This window comes from Anabrus simplex, chromosome 1 (genome assembly GCF_040414725.1).
Source record: "Anabrus simplex isolate iqAnaSimp1 chromosome 1, ASM4041472v1, whole genome shotgun sequence".
Lineage (NCBI taxonomy): Eukaryota > Metazoa > Arthropoda > Insecta > Orthoptera > Tettigoniidae > Anabrus > Anabrus simplex.
Genome location: NC_090265.1, coordinates 1,207,808,407 through 1,207,833,717, shown reverse-complemented (window position 1 = coordinate 1,207,833,717; position 25,311 = coordinate 1,207,808,407). Strand labels below are relative to the sequence as shown.

The window sequence follows — 25,311 nt, the reverse complement described above, 5'->3', positions numbered from 1 at the left end:
AAAAGAGAATTACATTTCAGTATACATAAAAAGGACAACAGTCACAATGACAATGCTTGTATGTTATTATTATTATTATTATTATTATTATTATTATTATTATTATTATTATTTCTTTTTTTAATTAGGTGGATCCATCTCTGGTGATATATAGTATTTACAATGTACTGTATCTTCTGGTATGGATTAAAGCAAGTTTGCTGCTTTCATATTTATGTTTCAACCTCATCTTTAGCTTAGACAAAACGAAAGTGACTGAAGTACGAGAGTTGGTTGTAATACCATTACTTATGCAGCCAGTCCCTGAGATGGATAGGGATTTGCCGATAGGGTCAGTTAGTATGTACATTTCAGTGGGCCTGGCTGACTGATATGTAATAACAATGGGTTATCTTCTGTATATTTAAGGAAGAAAAAGAAAAGAAGAAAACCATGGATATTTCACTAGTTTGTTTATTCATTGATATGGTGAATTAGGATACAATACTTCTTTAAATTGTAAGAAAAACAAAAGATAGTGTTATGTTTTTAATTCCTTGATTTGATATCACTGATGAAGGGATGTTCCTGAAACATGTATGATAAAATAAATAATTTTCAGTCACTAAAAGTGTATTGACAAGGTAGACCAACATAAACTATTTTAAATAGTTTCTTTCATAGATTTAGACAGGTCAATACACGACCAATAAAATACTTATTATGGTTAAGTTTATCAACTTGAGTGATCTTGAGTCAAAACTCGAAGGTGCGAGTTTCAACATTTGCAACTTGGGTGGGAAACATTAAGTAAGAGAAGGGAGAAAACTAGGCTTATAGGATTATATAGAGCCTATACAGAAGAAGCATGGGAAGATACCCGTGAGAGGCTTCAGTTGGAAAATAATTATATCGGAAGGACTGACCACAAGTATAGAAGGAATTTTAGCAGAAGCGATTGGGGTAAATTTTCATTCGTTGGGAAGGACGTGAAAGAGTGGAACAGTTTACCAGGGGTAGTGTTTGATCCTTTACCAAAATCTGTACAGATATTCAAGAAGAGAATAAACAGCAACAGAGAAAAGAAATGAAATGTTAGAGGGCATTCAACCAGTGCAGGTTATTTTAAATGAAAAATGTGTGAATAAATTAATTCCATCCCCCTGGTCTAAGGAGTTTGGACAGCCGAAGTAGGGGACAGCCTGTAGGGGTGAAGTACAGTGGGGACTTCAAGGGCCCTGGGACTGCTACGGTACCGTAGCTGTGAAGGCCCTTCAGGAACTCTGAAAATTGGTGACAAAAGGGGGCTCTGGTTAAGACGCAGCAAGTCGTTATGCTACTTAGGTTCCAAAATGGGTAAAAAAAAATAAATAAGAAAATAAATGCAATGTAAATTTTAATCTTATACCAGTTGTATAGTATTATTTGAAGTAATTCCACATACTGTATATGAGTTGACTATATTTGTAAGTACAGGAGATATTATAAGTAGAATTTTGTAAATAATATAAATTTATTAAGGATGAGCTGTGTGTTTAATAGAAAAAAAAATTGTTAGCCTAAATTGTATAATATTGTATTCTAGGAAAATTTTCTTCTCTTATTAATCTAAAATTTAGTGCTTGACAATAATGTATTTTAGTGTACCATTTGCCACCGAGGTAGACACCTCATTTGCAAATAAAGAGATTTTGATTTGATACTTCTAAGTGTCCTGTGACTGGAAAATGATCACTTCCACACTCTGCCCCCCGAGCCAAATGTCAGGATGACTGAAAACATATAAATGTAGTTAAAACTAAATTTGTAAATAACACCAATGGCACAAGAGCCCCAAACGGATATGGCCTACCAAGCGACTACCGCTCACACCAAAGGCCTACAGATTACGAGGTGTCATGTGGTTGGCACGACGAATCTTCTCGACCGTTATTCTTGGCATTCTAGACTGGGGCCGCTATCTCTTCTAGCTCCACAACTGTAATCATGTAGGTTGAGTGGAACTCGTACCAGCCCTCAAATCCACGTAAAACCCTGACCTGCCCGAGAATTTTACCCGGGGTCTATGGGTAAGAGGAGGGCATCCTATACCTACACAGTAGGGTAGATAAATTCTTAAATACATACACATTTTTTCCTTTAAACGCTGAAAGATCAGAAGTACAATGGAAGATGTACAAAATAATTACTCAATAATTTATCTCAAAACTATGCCATAAACTTGAACTAGAAATATTAAAATATAGGAAATGGCTGATTAGTTCTTATTTGACCTTATGCCTTCAGTGGAATATTTGAATGTGAAGAGCAGCAATTATTACCAACAATGCAAAGATAACCTGCCATTGAAAGACTGTGTATTCTCAGGAAAACTTTTTCCTTACAAAATTTAGAAGACTATCATATTATTCACTTCTATAACAGATGCAACGGATCTTAAAGTGCTATACAAAATACTGTGTAATCCCGAATACCACCCGCACATTTTCCCCCAAAATATTGGTTCTAAATCTCGGGTGCGGGTCGTATTCAAGCCGTTCATTCTCGTAAGTATTTACTACATTTAAATGGAGTATTGAAATAGATTTAAGTACGGTTACCATACTCAATATATCACATGTAAACGGGCATTCACGTGTTATTGTGTTTTAGTTGCGTTCTAGAAAACAAGATTGATTTTTCTCAATACGGTTACAGTAGCATGTAAACACAAAATGTAAGGTATGAAATACGGTAAATCAAAGAATGTGGGTAAACATGCGGTAAATATGAAAGCCGCTGCTACGGATGCTCAATCGTCATTTGTTTCACAAGTGGTGCTGGCATGCTGGGTGCGCGAATAGCTGATCACCCGGGATATCGTACTTTGCAAGAGTCGAGACTGTGGTTACGGAAGTCTACCTCATTCATATTCAAGGTCCGTATCCGTCCCGTGAAAGTGCTATCTCGATAGAAGCGATGGATTGAAAATGGCGTCTGCGGTTATTTACTGTGCATGAGATACTTAAAGTTGTAAGCAAAGCTGAAATATACAGAAATTGTGCCGTTGGCAGAAAGTACGATATTGATGAATGGTGTATTTGTGATTGGCGGAAGAAGGAGGAAAAACATCTAAAAAGTAATGGCGATCGCAGAGTGTTCCACAGGCAGAATGCAGTGTTCCCGGAAATTGAAGAATGACTCCACAAATTTGTGATAGAAAAACGTGAATTAGGATATGGTGTTTCTAGTGAAATGTGTCAATTGAAAGCACTCGAGATCTCAACACAAAACACAGGGTATTACTGCAAGCCGGGGATGCATCCAAAACTTTTATCAGAGAAAGGGAGTGTGCATTCGGAGACGTATATCTATTTCACGTCTCCCTGGGGTGTATGAAGAAAAATTAATGGCTTTTCAGCGTCACATTATTCATTTGAGGAAGCAAAATTCTTATTTGCTCTTGCAAATTGGGAATGCTGACCAGACACATGTCTATTTTGAAATGCCGTTGGAAAATACAGTGGATACGAAGGGTTGTAAAAGTGTAACCATCAGAACAGGTGAGAACGAAAAGCAACGATGCACAGTAATGTTGTGCGCATTAGCAGATGGAACCAAACTCCCTCCATATGCGGTTCTGAAAAGGAAAATACTTCCGAAAGGAAACGTGCCGCCCGGTGTTATTGTTAGAACACGGTCCGGCTGGATGGACAGTGCGTTACTTGAGGACTGGGTGAAGTGCATTTGGCAACGTCGCCCAGGAGCTTTGTTACAAAAACGAAACATGCTTGTGTTGGACAGTTACCGAGGACATACAACTGACGCCGTAAAAGATATGGTGAGGAAAGGAAAAACTGATCTTGCGATAATTCCCAGAGGGCTTACTTCTATTCTACAGCTATTGGATGTGTGCGTGAACTGGCCTTTCAAAACTGCAACAAAACAGTTGTACACCGAATGGATGTCTGATGGTGATCATGCGTTAACACCAACTGGAAGAGTGAAGAGGCCTGAAGTGTGACTAATATGCAGCTGGATCAAGACTGCATGGGCATGCATTCCCAATGATCTAGTGTCCAAAAGCTTTAAGAAATGTGGAATTTCAAATTCAGTGGACGGTAGTGAGGAAAACTATTTGTGGAAAGATGCCAGTGACGAAAGTTCCTACGGTGAAACTTCAGATGACGATGGTGAATTGTGAATGATCTGAGTATTGGACCGATTTTATTTACGATTTTTGTGATGATTTTATTAAATGTTTGCTGTTCGAATTTATATATGTGGTATATTTGAAGAAAATAAAATAGGTACATAAGTTATTTGATTTTTGATTTTTTTCCATATTTTGCCGTCTCAAATTTAGGGTGCGAATCTTATTCGGTGGCGGGTGGTATTCGGGATTATACGGTACCTTGTGAAATACATATACACTTATACAAAAATGATGGAAGGTACAACTTTGTATAAAAACCTATCCCTATAAGTATTCCACTAACAAAATTGCAGATTTACACTGAAAAGGGAATATTATATCCTATTTCCCCCAACCCAGAATTGTAACAAAGTAAACCTAACCAGAGTAACCTACAGCACATAACCTACCAAACACTTGATGTAAAATTAGGATGGAGGAAATTTAATCTTGGTTACTTCTACAGTCACCAAACCACAATATTGTGGACATGATACAGGCTTTTGGGCTTATGCTGCGTCAAGGAAATAAAGGTGAAATTCTTTATTTTGCAGAGAACTATGCTCTGCGTCATCAGAAGAAAATCTCGACTGTCCTCATGAAAGGCTTCTTGACACGGCATGAAGCCCAAAGGCCTATATCATGTCTATAAGTACGGGCCGTGAAAGCATCAATGGCAACAAACCACAATATTAATTATAGTCTTAAAACATTCCATCTCAAGAGAGTTTGAATGGAGGTGAGTCCCATCAACAAAAATACTGTACGTACTAGAATAATCCCTACCATCCAATAACCCCTGCATCCTAATTTTAGGAGAGGGAATTTTGAGGTGGGGGATAGGGGAGTTATTTTCATTTATGTAGCTTTGTTAAATATTTATAATGAAAATCGTAAATACTACAGTACAACAAATTATAATCAAATTTATTGTGCACAATGTGCATAGAGGATCACAATTAGATATAATAACGTGGCAACTAATGTGCTCTACATTAAGTGTTAGTCCTTGATAAACTTACTAATCGAACAGGACCTCTAAGAACACTTCTGGATATATCTTTCACATACTTGGTCACATAGCCTACACACACAGATTATGTTCAATTCATGAAATACTTTGTTTTTACACATCTTAAAGTGGAATCCGTGAACAGTCAATCTCGTAACTATATGTCTCCGTGGCCTCTGTTGAGTAGAACTCTTCCCAAATGTCCCTCTTTCTTAGTTTATGCATCAGATTATCATATACTGCGTCTCTTGATAAAATATTGTATCTCAGGTCCTCAATCAGGAAAGTTTCTCTCGCGAGCTCATATACAAGTCGAGATCTTGTAGTCTTTGATACATTCAAGACTCGCTTCAGGTATCTAGATTTTATCTTTTCCAGCTCTTCTAATTGCTTTACACTCAGAAATTCTCCTATGATCTCAAGCCCGTAGGTTAACACTGGTAGCACTTTTACTTGAAAAAGCACCATGGCTGTCTGTACTGCAATTTGTGCAATGTTCTCAACATCATTCATTGCTTTCAGAGCTGCAATCATATATTAAAACATTTCAATGGTCTCTAGGTCGAGTATTGAAGGAGCCATTGAAAGTTATAATAATAGATCAACAGGAACTGTGCAGAAGTACACGTCCAGCAGGAAAATACGTCCAATCTACGTCCCACGAGGTCCATAAACTGAGATAACTCGCTCATTTAAGAGGAAATTTAATGGAAATAAAATCAGGAGAAATTCATATGCTCAGAAACCTGTGGTATTCAGATAACTGAATTAAGAAAACATGAATTGGAATATGAATAGAGACCAGCAAATAAAAGATCACCTCAACAGCTAAGAAGAAGTTAAATTTCCTATGTAACATTTAGGTCCAGGAACGTCACGCGGCGGAGGCCATGGAACGGTTTTGAATAGTGCAAGTTTAATTATCAAGAAGGCATATGTGGAGTAATGGATTGTATGCATTAAGAAGACGAATGAATGGCAGTGTGTTCCTTTGTGTACTTTCTTGAATGACGAGTGACCGTGTTAGATAAAATGTTCCTCAAATGTCAAAAACAGATGGAAGGGAGATCACAGTATGGTAATTTTAATAGGAATAATGAAATGCGAACTGATGTATTACTGTAATATTATAAAAATAAGATTTTTTTTTTATGACAAAGAATGAAAAAAAAAAAAACATCGAAAAAGGTTGACTAAAAGAACAGCTCTGGTACACATTGAGAGAAGGAATTGATAGAATTATAAGGAATTGAAAGATATTGTAAGGTTTCAAGAGCTTGATAACATTGTGTAATGGTAATACGTGAAATAAGGCGAGTGTCGTAAACAAAACTGAGATACTTAGAAATCTTATTGCATTGTATTAATATCATTTGTAGAAGTTTTAGATTGGAAGGCCGACGGACATGGTTTATCATTATAATGAATCCAAACAATGTAGAGACGAGGGCCTAAATCAAGACTAGTGTCTTGATGGGTCCGAATTCAGATGGAATTACCTGAAATGATATGGAAATGAATGTCCATGGCTACAGCAACCAAGAAGATGGGATGAACACCAGAGTCGTCAATGATAAGTACCCAGGCATTGTCTTTCCTTTATTCTATCTGCAGAGAGCTTATAGTAGTATTAGATTTGTTATCATGTTAACCAGGTGACTTTAATGGTAAACAACTTGGGTAACCTAACGTGATCGTCACTGTGTATCTGTCAGGAAGTGGTAACCCGATCATTGGTAAGAATAGCAATTCGGTTTCCCGTGAATGTTCAGGTGATGAAGGCATGCAAGTATGGTAATGTTTTTATGGAATTTCCTGATACTGTCTGAATGTTTGCAAGAGTCTGTTCATAAATAAGGTAATATTGAGTGCTGCGTGTGTAATTCTAGTGAGTGATTATACTTAGTTGATATGTCAGTGTCGAGATCTTCTATAGAATGATTTATGTCGCATAATAATTTAGTGAAGTGTGATTATGCTGTCAATTATGAGATGATTTTGTACACGAGTAGTTGAGGTTCTTCGGATACATGCGCTTGTGTATTTAGAATGACAGTGTAGGCATAGTGCACATTTTGAGGTAAGGTATGGTAAATGATAGACTCGTCGAGAATATTATCATGATGTAATACGATTATTGTGATAATGTGGTTTGTTGAGATTGATACTACGGCAAAGTAGTAAGTCTTCGAGAATGTCAATGAACCTAGATTGATGATTGTTTAAATGGGATGTTCATCATGCAACGTTTAAAGGATTTTGGTTAGGCAAGCGATATGATGTGCTGATAGTATTTCAAAAGGTATCCTAGAGATGATAAATGTTGAGCGTGTGAAAATCATCGAAATATGAATTTATGGTACGGCAAGAAGGTAAGATGAGTGTATTAATGGATGAATTTGAGAGGATCTTCGATAAATGACAAGAATAAATAATGAGATGCATTGTTTAAGAGGTTAATGTCACCTGTTGCAGTACATTAGCATTCACAGTAGTTGCTTGTAGTAGTTGATTTCTTAGGCAGTAGTATCATTTACAGGAAATCTTTGGAGAGCAGACGCTGTGAGAACATCCCAGTATTACCGTTCACATTGGGTATGTCAGTAGTTAGATGTTGTTTATTTTAGGTACGGCGAAGCTGAAGGTTCCAGATGTGTGCTGTTATCACCATGATTTATTTATTTATTTATTTATTTATTTATTTATTTATTCATTGAATTTGTTTGATCACTTTGGCTGATTAGCAGATGATTACATTATAGTGCAATGTTAGGAAGACTGGATCGTTACGATATTCAAGTTGTATATTAGGTAGGTAGGTAGGTAGGTAGGTAGATAGATAGATAGATAGATAGATAGATAGATAGATAGATAGATAGATAGACAGATAGATAGACAGATAGATAGATAGACAGATAGATGATCAAAAACAGATAGAATGTAGGAGGACAGACTGTGGGCCAATATGTGACATAGATGAATGAACAAAGTGAATGTTTCCTAAATTAATTATTTTATGATTGGCGGATTTTCAAAGAACTGTTAAATAATTCATGATTTCATGGTCAAGATTTCAGGAATGTCGGGATGAATTTATGTATGGAATTTTAAGAAATTAAAGTTGAATAAATGTTTGTAATATGTTAATGGAAACCAACAAAGGTTAATCAATGATATTTTTATTCTCCATTATGTTGTCTAGTTGGATTATTATTATTATTATTAATTATTATTATTATTATTATTATTATTATTATTATTATTATTATTATTATTATTATTATTATTATTTTCATGAATGGTTAATTAAAGTGGAATATCTTTCCAAAATCATATTGCGATCTTCTCATTTCATAAATTATGATTTAATAGTCTTAAGTAGTTAGGTAGGACGAAGAATTTACTCTGTGTACATGAACTTGACGTTGAAAAAGGGATATAACCAGTACTCGCTGAATAACCATGCCCATGAGTGGAATCTCTTGCAAACCGTTGACACTGGCCGAGGTTTAACTGAAACAAAACATATTACTTCGAACCACCCACATCCACGAACGGTTATAATATATACACATGGATCCTGAAACTGCTGCTGTGGTCTGCAAGGTTACACCTAGGTATCTGAAACCGTTAACTCTGCGAAGGCAGACGTTATTACACGGTATGTGCTCTGCTTCCTTTAGTTTTCCTCCCCTTTCCTGAATACGACTAGTTCAATCTTCTCCTCATTAATTTTCATTTCATTCCTGTTTGCCCAGTCCGCTAGCAAGTTCATCGCACGTTGTAGTTCTGTTATGTCTTCAGCCGCAATTGCCATGTCATCAGCATACAAGTACATTTCTGTGTTGGTTTTTCCCTCTGACACTACATCGGAGGTAAAAGCGTTAAATAATACAGGGCTGAGTGGATCACCTTGAAGAACTCCTATAGTCTGTGGCATCCAGTCTGACGACCCAAATGCCGTCGTGAGTGTTGTAACAGATGTTCCGATTAACTTCTCCAGCTTATCTATCAGTAGCCTTCTGTTTACCCAATCAAATGCCTTGGAGTAGTCAATGAATGCCACAAGTAATTTGCCTCTTGGCATTTCTAGGGCAAGACAAATGTGATTCAGTAAATTCTCCAGTGCCATCGTTGTAGATCTTTTCCGTCTGAACCCAAATTGCTCCTCTTTTAACACTCTCTTCGGTAAGATCCTTGTCAACAGTTTCAAACCTGTTTGTTCCATCGCGATCCCTCTGTAAGTATTTAAAGATAAAAATTTCATTGTTCCGTATTGAAAGTATTAACGTTAAAAATTGAATAATTGAAAAAGAGGTTCAACCTATTCAATACATAAGAGAAAGAAATGTAGTGATCATATTCTTTTTTAATATTAATTGGAATTTTTTTTTTTTTTTTTTTTTGCTAAGGGCTTTACGTCGCACCGACACAGATAGGTCTTATGGCGACGATGGGATGGGAAAGGCCTAGGAGTTGGAAGGAAGCGGCCGTGGCCTTAATTAAGGTACAGCCCCAGCATTTGCCTGGTGTGAAAATGGGAAACCACGGAAAACCATCTTCAGGGCTGCCGATAGTGGGATTCGAACCTACTATCTCCCGGATGCAAGCTCACAGCCGCGCGCCTCTACGCGCACGGCCAACTCGCCCGGTTTAATTGGAAATGGGACCGGTTTCGACCCTAGTCCAGGTCATCGTCAGCCGTTCAAAACATAAAAAACATGAAAAACAATGAATACGAAAAAGAAAAAGATTAAGTGAACTCTGGATTGGTATAAGATGAAATATAAATTGATGATGGGGGTAGAAATTGTGAGTCACTTAAAAGAAAACAGTACGTAATATTATGAATGGTAGTACGGCACACGCAATGATAGGTAAAGTCTCACAATGTTTATGAATAGTGGAGAACGGTCAAATGGGTCAGTTTTTAAACACCGTCAGGTACAAAGACACAACACTATCGAACAACATATGAAGATCCATAAATATGTTGAAGTTGCAGACGAATAGATTTATAGAAGCAAACTGCCAGCTCCCGGTGATCAGCTGATCAGCGCAGCATGACCTTAAATGTGCTGCGCTGATCACCGGGAGCTGGCCTTGAATGTGCCGCGCTGATCACCGGGAGCTGGCAGTTTGCTTCTATAAATCTATTCGTCTGCGACTTCAACATATTTATGGATCTTCATATGTTGTTCGATAGTGTTGCGACTTTGTACCTGACGGTGTTTAAAAACTGACCCATTTGACCGTTCTCCACTATTCATAAACATTGTGAGACTTTACCTATCATTGCATGTGCCGTACTACCATTCATAATATTACGTACTGTTTTCTTTTAAGTGACTCACAATTTCTACCCCCATCATCAATTTATATTTCATCTTATACCGATCCAGAGTTCACTTAATCTTTTTCATTTCGTTTGCATTGTTTTTCATGTTTTTTATGTTTTGAACGGCTGACAATGACCTGGACTAGGGTCGAAACCGGTCCCATTTCTAATTACTATTAAATAAGAATGTAATCACTACATTTCTTTCTCTTATGTATTGAATAGGTTGAACCTCTTTTTCAATTATTCAATTTTTAACCCTCTGTAAGTAATCGGGTCATCTGCGTCCCCTTTCCCCTTGTACAGCATTCGGATTGTTGCCTTCCTCCAGTCTGTTGGGACCCTTCAAGTTTCGAGACATTTGTTCAATAAGGCACTCCACACTGGTAACATTTCCCTCACTGTCTCTTTTAGATGCTAATTCCTGACTCCATCTGGTCCTGGTGTTCTACTGCTTCTTCCTTCGTCGATGGCCTGAAGGATTTCATCTTCCGTTATGACATCTGTGTTCTGGATACGCGAGTGCTGGTCTCGTGTCTCTCGAAGCAATTGTTTTGTTGAGATGTGATTTCTATATTTCCATGTTGTTATTAGAATGTATTTTGCTCAATTTTGGTCGTAGAGCCTTGTATGGGTCCAAATTAGCTTCTTCTATGATCCTTTTCTGCAGTTCATCTATGTACTGAATCTTTTTCCTCTTCAGGACCGCTTTGTACTGAGCTCTTTGTTGCCGGTACTCTTAAAGGTTTTCCATGTTCCTTCTTTCTCTTGCTCTGTTCAATTTTTCTAAAGTGCTTCTTCTTGCCTGATAACACTGTCTGTCAAACCAAGGTTTTGACTTTCTTGTCCCCAGGCTTAAAAGAGCTACTTCTTCATAGCAATTTACTATCCACCACGCTGCAGAATCTATTTCACCTTCATCTATCATCTACTTCACCTGGCCGATTTGGCTTGTCTTTGCTTCCACTTTGTTTATGTCTACAGTATATTCTTTCTGATTTTAACTCCTTTTCTTGGATCAGCTGCTTTTTCTTTCTTCGTGATGATATCTGTGCTCACTGGTAAGTGCTTTCTTACAATGGTGCCTTCTTTGAGGACCAGTTTTGTTGTTCCTGATGTTACAAGCCCCTTGAAAGCATTATATCTATTGTGCTGCCACCATTTGGCCCTACATATGTCCATTCCTGTTTCTTGTTTAACAGCACGAATCTACTGTGTCTCAGGTAGTCCATAACTTCTTCAGTTTTCCAGCTTTGTTTATCTACTGGACAGTTCAGGTCACCGGCAATTAACACTTTTTCTTCTTCATCTACCACATTCAACGCATTTCCAAGTGTATCAACAATGTCTACTGCAGTGCGTTCAGGGCCAAAGTATACTGCCATGATCACTAAAATTTTCGTTCGTAAAATCAACAGGTTTTCATCTCTCTACAGTTGTTTACATGGTGTTAGATGTGGTTTGATGAGTACTGATACCCCTCCTGATGGTTACCCCCTTTCCTTGAGTTGATTGGCATACATATGATAGTTGTAGAAACCTGGTACATTTATTACATTTATTACATTTATTACATTTATTACCAAGCTCCCCTGATGAATGTTTCTGTTAATACACATATGCCGAATTCATCTAGTATGTTACATGACATTAGATTTAATGCACCTCTCAACTCCTCTTCATTACAAATCATGACTATAACCCTGTCATTGCTGGGTACTACGAAAGTTCCAAGGTTTCCGAAAATGCCAGCATACTACACAGGCGAGCCAGAATGAACTATCATGCACTCGTTCTACGTCTTTGTACTGAATTCCACTTTTAAATGCTGTGCCGGTTATGATTCTTCCCAAACCATTAGAGGTACGAAGTTGAAACTTGTCATGATAGTTCCTCTTTTTATCTTAGATGTGGAAAAGAAATACTTTAAAACCTCCCACCCCTCAAGGTGTTTATGGTGAGGTTAGCTCCGAAAAAAGAAATATCCAATTCTCTCAAACCATCTGACATACAAAGTTCAAATTAAATATTATAATTAAATATAAATAAATATATAATATAATTAAATATTATGGCGCTCTTTTATGTCTTAGATACAAAATGGTCCAAAACATTCCACTTTTGAGGAGGGGGCTGAGGTGCTGTTATATCCTATGAAGTTGAAATTTCACAATAAGGTTGTTTTTCTATATACTAGGTGTTAAATAAGATATATTTTAAAATATTTCATAAGAGTATTGATGATTGTTGATGATTGTTAAACCTGTAAATCGAAATATTTACCTTCCAAAACTGTTTGATGAACAAAGTTGAAATTTTAGACATTCCAACCCTAAGCAGATTAAATGGGGGTTAGTTCCTCAAACAAAAACATTTATTCCTCCATAACGATCAATCGTACAAAGTCAAACTTTCACATGTTGATCACTTCTACATCCTAGATGTAAATATGGGCTTTAAAAAATACAAAAAAATTAAAAATCATCGCCACAAAACCATTTGACATACAAACAGAGGATGTATTTTACAAGCTCACCAAAGCAGGCATTCCAAATTCAAAATTCAGCAAATTAGCCTAACCAGTTCAACATTTAACCCTTTCCAATTACCTCTACAGTATATAAATGAACAATTAGGTAATGCAGGAACTGACAGGGCATCGCAAAATTTTTTTACAATTGTCATTTCGTCGCACCAACACCGATAGGCCTAATGGCAACTATGGGATAGGAAAGGCCTAGGAGTGGGAAGAAAGCGGCCATGGCCTTAATTAAGGTACAGTCCCAGCATTTGCCTGGTGTGAAAATGGTAAACCACAAAAAACCATCTTCAGGGCTGCCGACAGCGGGGTTCAAATCCACTATCTCCCCAATGCAAGCTCACAACTGCATGGCCGTAACCACACGGCCAACTCGCCTGGTGCATCACAAAGAGCAATGGGTGGACACCTGCAATAACATACTGGTTTTTGACTAGAAGATCGTACACTTGATCTATTGTGCCGTGTTATGAAAAAGAGGATCCTATGCAGTAATTGCAAGAAAAGTGGACTGTGATTAGATCCAGGTGATGTCTGCAAACACTTCCCAAAACCAAGCTTGGCACCAAACAATGTTTATTGTTAGTGTGGTGGTCATCACTGGGTGTTGACCATTACAAGTTCCTCTCTTCTGGTGAAATTTTTACCACATGAGGAAGTCAAGAAATTACAAACAAGACTTCAATTTCTCTCGTTACACATGGCCCTATTGTTAGCTCTGCCTACAACAGAAATAAGTAACTAGGTTAAATTCTGGAAGCCTTTACCTTCTACTCCTTCATAGCCTGAACAGATATGGGTTAGTGTGTAGGTATGCTTACTTGCTAAATCCCAAAACTTTGCTCTCTTCTTCTTGTAAATAAATCAGAAAATGACTGAGAAGCAGATTAGAGGACAATCCGGTTTGTGTATAATGAGATTTTATAATTAGAGTTGAGTTCTGTAGGTCAAGACAAATGAGTATGATATATCTCAGATATCATTACAGCCACAACAGTTTAGAATACAATATAAAACCCATAATAAGCCTTAAAAGTAGAATATAACTTATATTAATAAAAATGCTCATCCCTAACTTACCAATGACACAACATTATTGCTTATCACTCCACCAAACAGGGTTTTAACCAACTTTTTCAATTCTGGAGTCATTTCTTCAAGTTTAGATACCAAATCAATGAAGAATTCAGCCATGTCCTTTTGCTCTCCAGTATTGAGAGGTTGGTGGTCCATGGTGTAAACCTTGCAGAAGCTGCGTGGATTGTATGCTTTACGTTCACTCTCCTATTAGAAATGACAGATATAAGAACTAATTTAATAATGAAATATATCATTTGTACATAAGCAGACCAGGTCAACAGCTGGAAACTGCAGATCATCATCATCATCATCATCATTTGTACATAAACATTTGAACCTATGATTTACACTTTTCAATACATGAGAATAAAATGTTGGAAATTGCAGAAAATTTTAAACTGAGGAAAAGAGATTTTATTCACTAATTGTGTAGCCAAACTCATTCATAATATGTATAACATGTATCCACATCGTTAATAAACTTAACCATGATAGGTTAATATTGACTGATGAAGGGAATGGTTGAGATTTCCTGAAACATGTATGGTTTAATAAATAGTGTTTCTTTCATTTAATGAATGTATTAATCAAGGCGGATTTAAATAAACTATTATAAATAGTTATATTATACATTGCATCCACATCATGAAACAGGAACGTCAATACTGAACACCATAGACAAACAATTTTAAAAATATCTGAAAAAAATCATCCTTCCTTGAATGCCATAAACTCTTCTGTAGCCAAAATTTTAAAACCTTAAAAATTAAATGCTGGCAAAATGTGTTTAAAATCTGAGTGTGGCCCAAAATGAACAACACTGAGAAGAGATCTGTAATAACAACCTAATTCTATAACCAGAATTCATCATCGTATCTTCTTACATATTGCAAGGAAATATTTAATTACTTAATTATTTGTTAATGAACATTTCTTAATTGTCAAATATTAATATCATTCATGCTGTTAGCTGTATTTATGTAATTATCAGCAGGGAAAAACGGTGAATATAGTTGAAAAAATAAATTCTGGGAATGAAGCAAGTTTTTGTTTTTATTTTTATTTTTTTTATTTTTTACAAAATTATCAAGTTAGCATCCCTCATTACAGATTTTCATTAATTTATGTAAGGAAAAAATGATTTATACTGAAATATACATATAAGAAAAACTGACACTGTATCATCAGGAGCAGTTGCCCCTGTTATGAGCTACAGATAATGTGGTTATATGCCCTATGTCCTCCTCTGCGAACCATGTGACCTTGCCGCGGTGGGGAGGCTTGCGTGTCCCAATGATGCAGATAGCCGAGCCGCAGGTGCAACCATATCGGATGGGTATCTGTTGAGAGACCAGACTAATGAATGGTTCATCGAAAGGGGGGTAGCAGCCTTTCGCTAGTTGCAAGGGCAGCAGTCTAGATGATTGACTGATATGGCCTTGTAATAATACTCAACATGGCTTAGCTGTGTTGATACTGCTACACGGCTGAAAGCAACGGGAAATTACAGCCGTAACTAACTCCCGAGGACATGCAGCTCTCTCTGCATGAATGATGTACTGATGATAGCTTCCTCCCGGGTAAAATATTTCAGAGGTAAACTAGTCCCCCATTCGGATCTCCGGGTGGGGACTACACGAGAGGGGTGATCGTCAAGAAGATGGATACTGACATTCTGCGAGTCGGAGCATGGAATGTTAGAAGTTTGAATCGTTGTGGTAGGTTAGAGAATCTGAAAAGGGAGATGGATAGGCTAAAGTTAGATGTAGTTGGTATAAGTGAAGTACGTTGGCAGGAAGAACAAGATTTTTGGACAGGCGACTACCGAATTATCAATGCAAAATCAAACAGGGGAAATGCAGGAGTTGGTTTAATAATGAATAAGAAAATAGGGCAGCGGGTAAGCTACTACGACCAGCATAGTGAAAGAATTATTGTCGTCAATATAGACACCAAACCAATGCCCACCACAATAGTGCAGGTCTATATGCTTACTAGTTCAGCGGATGATGAAGAAATCAAAATAATATATGAAGAGATAGAAGATTTAATACAATATGTAAAAGGTGACGAGAATCTAATTGTGATGGGAGACTGGAATGCTGTGGTAGGCCAAGGAAGAGAAGGTAGTACAGTAGGAGAATTTGGATTGGGACAAAGGAACAAAAGAGGAAGTCGGCTGGTTGAATTCTGCACTGATCATAATTTAGTCCTTGCCAATACTTGGTTCAAACACCACAAACGACAGCTGTATACGTGGACGAGACCTGGAGACACTGGAAGGTATTAAATAGACTTCATTATGATTAGGCAGAGATTCAGAAACCAGGTGTTGGATTGCAAAACTTTCCCAGGAGCAGACGTGGACTCTGACCACAACTTGTTGGTCATGAAATGCCATCTGAAGTTGAAGAAATTGAAGAAAGGAAAGAATGCAAAAAGATGGGATCTAGACAAGTTGAAAGAAAAGAGTGTGAGGGATTGTTTCAAGGAACATGTTGCACAAGGACTAAATGAAAAGGCTGAAGGAAACACTATAGAGGAAGAGTGGAGAGTCATGAAAAATGAAGTCAGTAGGGCTGCTGAAGAAATGTTAGGAAGGAAGAAAAGATCAACTAAGAATCAGTGGATAACTCAGGAGATACTAGACCTGATTGATGAACGACGAAAATAAAAGAATGCTAGAAATGAAGAGGGCAGAAAAGAATACAGGCGATTAAAGAATGAAGTGGATAGAAAGTGCAAGGTAGCTAAGGAAGAATGGCTGAAGGAGAAGTGCAAGGATATCGAAGGCTGTATGGTCCTGGGAAAGGTAGATGCTGCATACAGGAAAATTAAGGAAACCTTTGGAGAAAGGAAATCTAGGTGTATGAATATTAAGAGCTCAGATGGAAAGCCACTTCTAGGGAAAGAAAACAAAGCAGAAAGATGGCAGGAGCATATCCAACAGTTGTATGAAGGTAAAGATGTAGATAATTTGGTTCTGGAACATGAAGAGGCTGTTGATGCTGATGGAATGGGAGACCCAATTTTGAGGTCAGAGTTTGACAGAGCTGTGAGAGACCTCAATAGGAACAAGGCACCTGGAATTGATGACATTCCACTCGAATTACTGACAGCCTTAGGAGAAACAAGCATGGCAAGGTTATTTCATTTAGTGTGCAAGATGTATGAGACAGGAGAAGTCCCATCCGATTTTCGAAAGAATGTTGTTATACCTATTCCCAAGATAGCCAGTGCTGACAAGTGTGAAAACTACCGCACTATTAGTTTAGTATCTCATGCCTGCAAAATTTTAACACGTATTATTTACAGAAGAATGGAAAAACAAGTTGAAGCTGAGTTGGGAGAAGATCAATTTGGCTTCAGAAGAAATGTAGGAACACTTGAAGCAATCCTGACTTTACGTCTGATCTCTTGGATCGAATTAAGAAGGACAAGCTCACGTACATCATATTCGTAGACCTAGAAAAGGCATTCAGTAATGTTGACTGGACCAAGCTATTTCAGATTCTGAAGATGATCGGGATCAGATACCGAGAACGAAGAATTATCTACAATCTGTATAAAAATCAGTCTGCAGTGATAAGAATCGAGGGTTTTGAAAAAGAAGCAGCAATCCAGAAAGGAGTGAGGCAAGGCTGCAGTTTGTCCCCTCTCTTTTTCAATGTTTACATAGAACAGGCAGTAAAGGAAATCAAAGAGAAATTTGGAAAGGGAATCACAGTCCAAGGAGAGGAAATCAAAACCTTGAGATTTGCTGATGATATTGTTATTTTATCTGAGACTGCAGAAGATCTCGAGAAGTTGCTGAATGGTATAGATGAAGTCTTGGGTAAGGAGTACCAGATGAAAATAAGTAAGTCCAAAACAACAGTAATGGAGTGCAGTCGAACGAAGGCAGGTGATGCAGGAAATATTAGATTAGGAAATAAAGTCTTAAAGGAAGTAGATGAATATTGTTACTTGGGTAGTAAAATAACTAACAATGGCAGCAGTAAGGAGGACATAAAATGCAGACTAGCACAAGCAAGGAAGAGCTTTCTTAAGAAAAGAAATTTGCTCACTTCAACCATTGATATCGGAATTAGAAAGATGTTTTTGAAGACTTTCGTGTGGAGCGTGGCATTGTATGGAAGTGAAACATGGACGATAACTAGCTCAGAAAGAAAGAGAATAGAAGCTTTTGAAATGTAGTGTTACAGAAGAATGCTGAAGGTGAGATGGATAGATCGAATCACGAATGAAGAGATACTGAATCGAATTGGTGAGAGGAGATTGATTTGGCTAAATTTGATGAGAAGAAGAGATAGAATGATAGGACACATCTTAACACACCCAGGACTTGTTCAGTTGGTTTTTGAAGGAAGTATAGGTGGTAAGAACGGTAGGGGTAGACCAAGGTATGAATACGACAAGCAGATTAGAGCAGATGTAGGATGCAATAGTTACGTAGAAATGAAAAGGATAGGGTGGCATGGAGAGCTGTATCAAACCAGTCTATGGACTGATGACTCAAACAACAACATGCCCTATGTAGAAGGAGTGTTTAAGTACTGTTTTGATATAGAAAGAAAAAGTAATGCAATTTTTTAAACAATTAATTCTTTACATGTAAGCCTGTACCTTGAACTCTTCTCAACTCAAGTTCCAAGCATGTTAAGGCACGTGTCATATCATGAAACCAGCTCCTGAATTCCATCCTCAATGAAATCTGCCGCCTGATCGCTTTTAGGTCATCATCATCATGGCCCTGACTTCCTAAATGATTTGTCAAGTGCAGGAACAAGTGGTAGTCACTGGAGACTAGGTCAAGACGTAGGATATCAAATTGACCCCAATCAAATGAAATCATAAGGTACCGTGTTTGATTAGCCGTGTGAGGTCGTGCACTGCCATGAAGCAAAAGAATCCCCTTGCGAGCAGTATGGCATGTGTTTGTTTTAGATTGCGTGAGCACAACATCTGATAATTTAAGGATCCTAACACAATTTCATAAAGAACACCATCTAAGCCACTCAGCTCAGCTTACACAAGATTCATCCAGTGCCACAGAGTACACAGAAACATCACTTCTTTCCTGCCTGAGGTTGGTATGAACATCCACTGATAACAATTCTACCCTGCACACATTTGTAGTAGTAGACAGCGACTTGAATCACTTTCACATCACTTAGAAATAATATTTTGACCATTTCAACAGAACGCACTTTCAGCATTTCAGAGCTGACAAATGAATTTTTTACCCTACCTAAAATCCAGGGTACATTTCAAGACATCTGTATTACTTTCTCTTGTTCTGTCCATTCTTGATTGGGGCAAAGGCGCCCGGGCATAGAGCTAACCATTCTAGCCCACGTGCCGAGGTTACGAATAGTGGAAACCTTTACCTTCCACCCCTCCAAGGGCCTTCATGCTCTGTAAGGAGATGACTTTACTTTGCTTTGCCATCTATGAAACAAATAGGAAACTGCTCACTCCCACATCATCAAAATTCAGTACTGCCAATTGTGGAACAAGTATTATTTTAGGCCAGGGAACGAGGAAGTTGTACAATACTCTCTAAGATATATTTTACTATTTTTAATTTTAACATGCAGGTCCAGAAAAAAAGGCACTGCGGTCCGCCAGTTGAAAACCCGTGAGAGAGATTATGGGAGACTGAGTGGTTAAATTTCAAGAAAACAGATTTCAGGGAATTATCTGATCGTGTAACGATTAAGAGGGAGATCCCACAAGGCAGTATTATTGGATCTTTATGTTTTCTTAAGTACTGTATATAAACGATACGAGTAAAGAACTCGAATCAGAGATCAGGCCTTTGCAGATGAGGTTGTTCTGTACAGAGTAGTGAATAAGTTACAAGACTGTGAGTGACTACAAAAAGACGACAATCTTGTAAGATTGACAATAGACAATGGGTATGATGGTAAATGGGATGAAAATTCAGGTTGTAAGTCCAACGATAATAAAAGACCTCTCAGTTATAATTACTATGCTGACTGGAGTGACAGTACCTCACGGGGATCACTTTAAGTACCTAGATGTAAATATAATCTTCATTGGAGTAATCACATTAATGAGCACCCTAGCTGGCAAGCTGGAAGGGTTACATGATGACGAGAATGATGATATTAACAAGGTTGTAAAAATATTACAGATCTCTTCATATGTTTATGAGGGTATTTAGGGGTTGTAGGAAGGATGTTAAGGAGAGGACTTTTAAGTCACAATTTTAAGACCCAATTAGAGTATGGTTCCAGTATATGGAACCCAAACCAGGATTCCTTGATATGAGAACTGGAAAAGATCCAAAGGAAAGTAGCATGATTTGTTCTGGGTGATTTCCAATAAATAGTGTGTAACTTAAAAGTTTTCCAATCTGTAACAAAACACTAATTATAGAAACATGACTGCAAGAAAAAAAACACACACACCCTAATAAACAAAGAATGAAGTATTGTTCAATATGAATATCCTGCGATTCTATCAAATCACTTTAAACCCTGTGTATGTAAAGTAAACTTGTCAATGATTGTGAATTGGTGATGTAATGAATAAGTGATAGAAATTATGATTGTAGTAATCCTCCACTGTCACCATAGTAACTTTGAGAAAGTTTTCTGTGCTCAAAGTTGCTAATCGTCCATTACCTCCAGACTATGTTTGGTTTGAAGTCAGTTCCCTAGGTCTGGTCATAGCTGCCATGTAAGGAGTGACAGGAATGCTATAAGCAATAACTATATACACTGAAGAGGGAAAGGGAAGTATAGCTTAGTCATATTATATTTGTCTTGTTATGTATTGAAAAATAAATGTATAATGATTTTGATGAAATAAAAACGCAGAACTGAATTAAAGAGTATCTTGTATATCATAATTTTTGGTACTAAATAACAACCTACTAAGACATCTGGAATGGCAAGAACACTGCCCAAAAGTGTAGGTGGTGGTAACAGACAATTAGCACTTTACACAAAACTTTCTCAAAGTTACTAAGGTGACAGTGAAGAAGGACAGCAATCATATCTCTCACTTGTTCATAACATCAACAATTCACAATCATAGACAAGTTTACACTAGTTGAGGTACAATCATTATAAAACATCAAAGCCATTATGTTAAAAACAGTGCTGATGGTATTATTATCATCATTATTATTATTATTATTATTATTATTATTTACAAATCTACGATTGACATTACAAAAAACAGCTAGAGTCTACAGACCCCACACAAAGTCTCGAGCAACAGCAGCAACCAAAGCCATGTAATTATGATATTGAAACAATCACAAAGCTTTCACTGGGAACAACTATGAGATTATGTAACGCGAATATAGCTCCCATCACCACATACGGGTTGGAAATCATCTGGGAGAAGATGACTATGGCAGACGTGAGGACACTCAAAGCAGTTATGTTTTTTGAAAGCTACCCTGAGGTTACTGAAATACGCAAAATCTCTACTAGCATATGAACTTGCCCAGGAGACCTTCATCAAGGACCCCCGGATGAAGAGATGCTTTGGAGAAACTAATGCAGGACAGAGTGAAGAAAAGAGACAAAATCTGGATTGACTTTTGTACACTGGACGCCATGATGAATAGGGCATGGACAAACTCTAATCAAGACCTGCAACACTTTGTTAACTGAATGGCGGTACATGGATACCACCATAAGCTGTGTAATACGTAATACTTCCATGATCCAGATGAATCCTGCGCATGCAAATTATGCAGTGTACAATGCAGCTGATACCATGTACTCACTTGTACAAATCAGAGATCTTCTATTGTAATCTTTTGTAAAAGTGAGTGATGTCAGTAATTCTAGTTTGTACTCAACTCTATACATAATTTGTGCACTGTATCTTCAAAGAAATAAAATTATTATTAAAATCTAACAGTCTTATCAGCACACAAATATTCACTTCATAACTAGTTTTTGAACACTAAGGCCCATCATCATTGAATTAAAACTTACTTTAAACATGCTTATCCACACAGATATGCCATCAATGTAAAATAGAACCAAGGTAAAGTAAACAATAGAACCTGTTAAGGTTGTTATGCTAGTACTAGATTTTACATTGATGAGAAACACCTAATGTTTACCAGAGATATTTTACATGTCGCCATCATACGCCATGGAGTGTCGAATGAACTTTTTTCCCATCCTTCAAAACTCCCGACTACCTCTGCCAGGTTTGAACCTGCGATTTTGGGATCCAGAGGCTCACTCAACTCCCGATCCATAGAGAGAGCTATTCCTGAGTCTGAATCAGCATGAATGTATGTATACATGTGTGTAATGTATTTGTTATATATACATATATATTAAACAAGTACAGAACTTGAGGGTAAACACCAGTATTCTCATCGAATTCACCTAAATGAAAAAATTACTTGTACCAATACAAATAAATTAAGTTCTTATCTCTCTGTCATTTGAGCCACAGTGATATGTTCAATATAACTCTAATTCTTTACAAATTGCAAAATAACTATGACCCATACTAATTCTATGCTTATTGTTGTACGTTCTCACCAGAAGATAAGCAAACATACGCTGGAGCTCACGTAATGTTAGTTCATGTTTGCTATTGCCATCACACTTTGCTTGCAATATGGAAGAACGGGCTTGAGGCATCATGTATAGATGCTGCATACAAGATGCCATATAACATGTAGCACCAAGGTTTGTGAGTCCAACATATCCACAATCTGATCTTCCATCCTCATGAGGCCAATAGTCCCAAGGATAAGGTGAATGAGGACCTTCAAAATGACAATAATTTTATGAGAATTGCATAAGCTAAAACAATGTGTGTATATATACAGGGTTCTTGAGCTAAGACGTCTACCTCAAATTAATCGTGAACAAATGAAGATATTGACATTCTGATTTCCCTTTCAGCAATGTTACCAAGGAGCTCGTAATCAGACTTGCAGTACTTCACTATGGTGTCAGTATCTTCCGAGACAATGAAACTAACTTTTTAATCTTTTCACTCACATGGAACTACACTGTTTTCTACACCTAGTCTTAAAATTTACAAATATTATGAATTCTGCAGCATGCTTATTTTGAAAATCAGAGAATTGTGAGAAAATATAATGTGTTCAAACGTGCTTCATTTGCCAGATGGGGCTGCTCTGTTTGATTTATGCTATGCATGAAACATGAGCTAGCTGTCGACACACCGAATTCCTTCACCTTCTTCTGACTGCTAGGTATTCACTCTGATTAGTGTTAAGAAGGAGTGATTGCCCAGTTGAACTTGTTGTACAGTACAACCTCTCGTATTCATTTCTCTGATACCCGAACCCTCTGATATCCAGCTTGATTTATGGAGATCATTTTATTTAAATGTATATGATAAGTTAATATTTTTGGGCCACTGACTACTAATCAGAAGGGAAAAAGGAAGTGATTCATTTCTTCAAAGAATAAACAAAAAGGAGAATGGCAACAAAAGCAGTGAAAGTGAAAGATGAACTAGGCTTTGCAAACCTAATACCAATGGGATCAAAAAAGAATGAAGGTCGACCAAGGGAATTTCTATACGAAAGGAAAAAAACCAAACCCCATGGCACAACAGCCCCGAAGGACCATGGCCTACCAAGCAACCGCTGCTCAGCCCAAAGGCTTGCAGATTATGAGGTGTCGTGTGGTCAGCACGACGAATCCTCTCGGCCATTATTCTTGGCTTTCTAGACCAGGGCCGCTATCTTACCGTCAGATAGCTCCTCAGTTGTAGTCACATAGGCTGAGTGGACCTTGAACCAGCCATCAGATCCAGGTAAAAATCGGTGACCTAGCTGGAAATCGAACCCAGGGCCTCTGGGCAAGAGGCAGGCATGCTACCCCTAGACCGCAGGGCCGAGATAGGAAAGGAAACCCATTACATAACTGCTTTTCCTTCCTATGGTAATATTAGAAAAGGTTAAATACATTTTACCACAGTGTATTTATAGCCACATTACTGAGTTGGACTGTAGCATAAGAAGGAATGCAAGGAGGAATTGCAGACTGGAACTGCCAGGGATAGGAAAGTTTTTGACTCACACACTCAGCAGCACCTACTGCCTTAATCTGTGTTAGTTGTGAGCATTGCAGTACGGTATATTATTTGTTTTTAATGTGGTCATGATTTTCTGGCTAAAGCTGAGGTACACAGTTTGTGTCACTTTAATTAGTGTTACAATCAAAGCATGGCTGGAAAAAGGAAACGACTGTAATTTGTTGTGATTGTTATGTTTGCTTTTTATATTTTACATATGTTTTGTACTGTATTTAAATACAGTATTATATTTGATTTTAATACATAGGCCCTAGTGTGTAAAATTTTTATAGGTCTAATTACTCCCAAAATAAAGATTTATAGATTCTTTGTATGAATTCGACTGTATTTTAATGATCATCTCTGATATCCAGATTTTGTGTTATTTGGACCACCTGGCACCATGTTAATCCTGATATGAGAGGTTTTACTGTACTTCCCAAAATAATAGTCACTTCCATTACCACCATTACTTTCTAACTTTCAGTATAATGTTAACTACTATCCCTCACCTAGGCTTTTTGTTTGGTTATTAATACTTTTCCTCCTTTCTCTGCCACTTTTTGCATAACTTAGTGGATATACAGCTGAGATCCATGTCACTCAAGGATTTTGCTCAGTTTTATGGCCAGATGTCCTTCCTAACATCAAACTTAACATCAAACCTGTATTTTCTTTTTTACTAATGTTTGCAATAACTCAGGTGGGTTTTCAGCAATGATTCAGTAGGAATGCACTAGGACTGGGAAGGCAGTGGCTATGACCTTAATTAAAGTACAATCCCTGCATTTGTCTGATATGGAAATGGCAAAACACAGAAAACCATCTTCAGGGTTGCTGATGGTGGGGTTCAAATCTACACTCTCCTGGATGCACGCTAAGAGGTATACTGTCTATACATGCAGCTAGCTCGTTTAGTCCTATGTGTCAGGATAATAATAAGGGCTTAGAAGTCCATGCATTTGCATGTTTTTTCTTAGGGGTTAAAAATGTATGCTTATACATTATGTGCACGAATTATGGAATTTTCAGTCATTTGAGCATGCTTTTATAGTGCATATAACTGCATATTTTAGTGATTTTGATAAATGCAACATATTTTAATATTTTAGCATCTATATGGC

The 25,311-nt window shown here is 37.4% G+C and overlaps 1 protein-coding gene across 1 annotated transcript in view; it reads right to left on the bottom strand.

Moving 5' to 3' along the window:
- Window positions 1–25,311, bottom strand: part of puf (ubiquitinyl hydrolase 1 puf) — an 870,156-nt gene that overhangs the window by 351,000 nt on the left and 493,845 nt on the right. The window contains exons 27-28 of the mRNA XM_068225443.1: window positions 22,672–22,901; window positions 14,123–14,326 (exon numbers count right to left, since the gene is read on the bottom strand). Of these exons, the coding sequence (XP_068081544.1) occupies window positions 14,123–14,326; window positions 22,672–22,901 (434 nt within the window). The remainder of the gene's footprint in view (window positions 1–14,122; window positions 14,327–22,671; window positions 22,902–25,311) is intronic.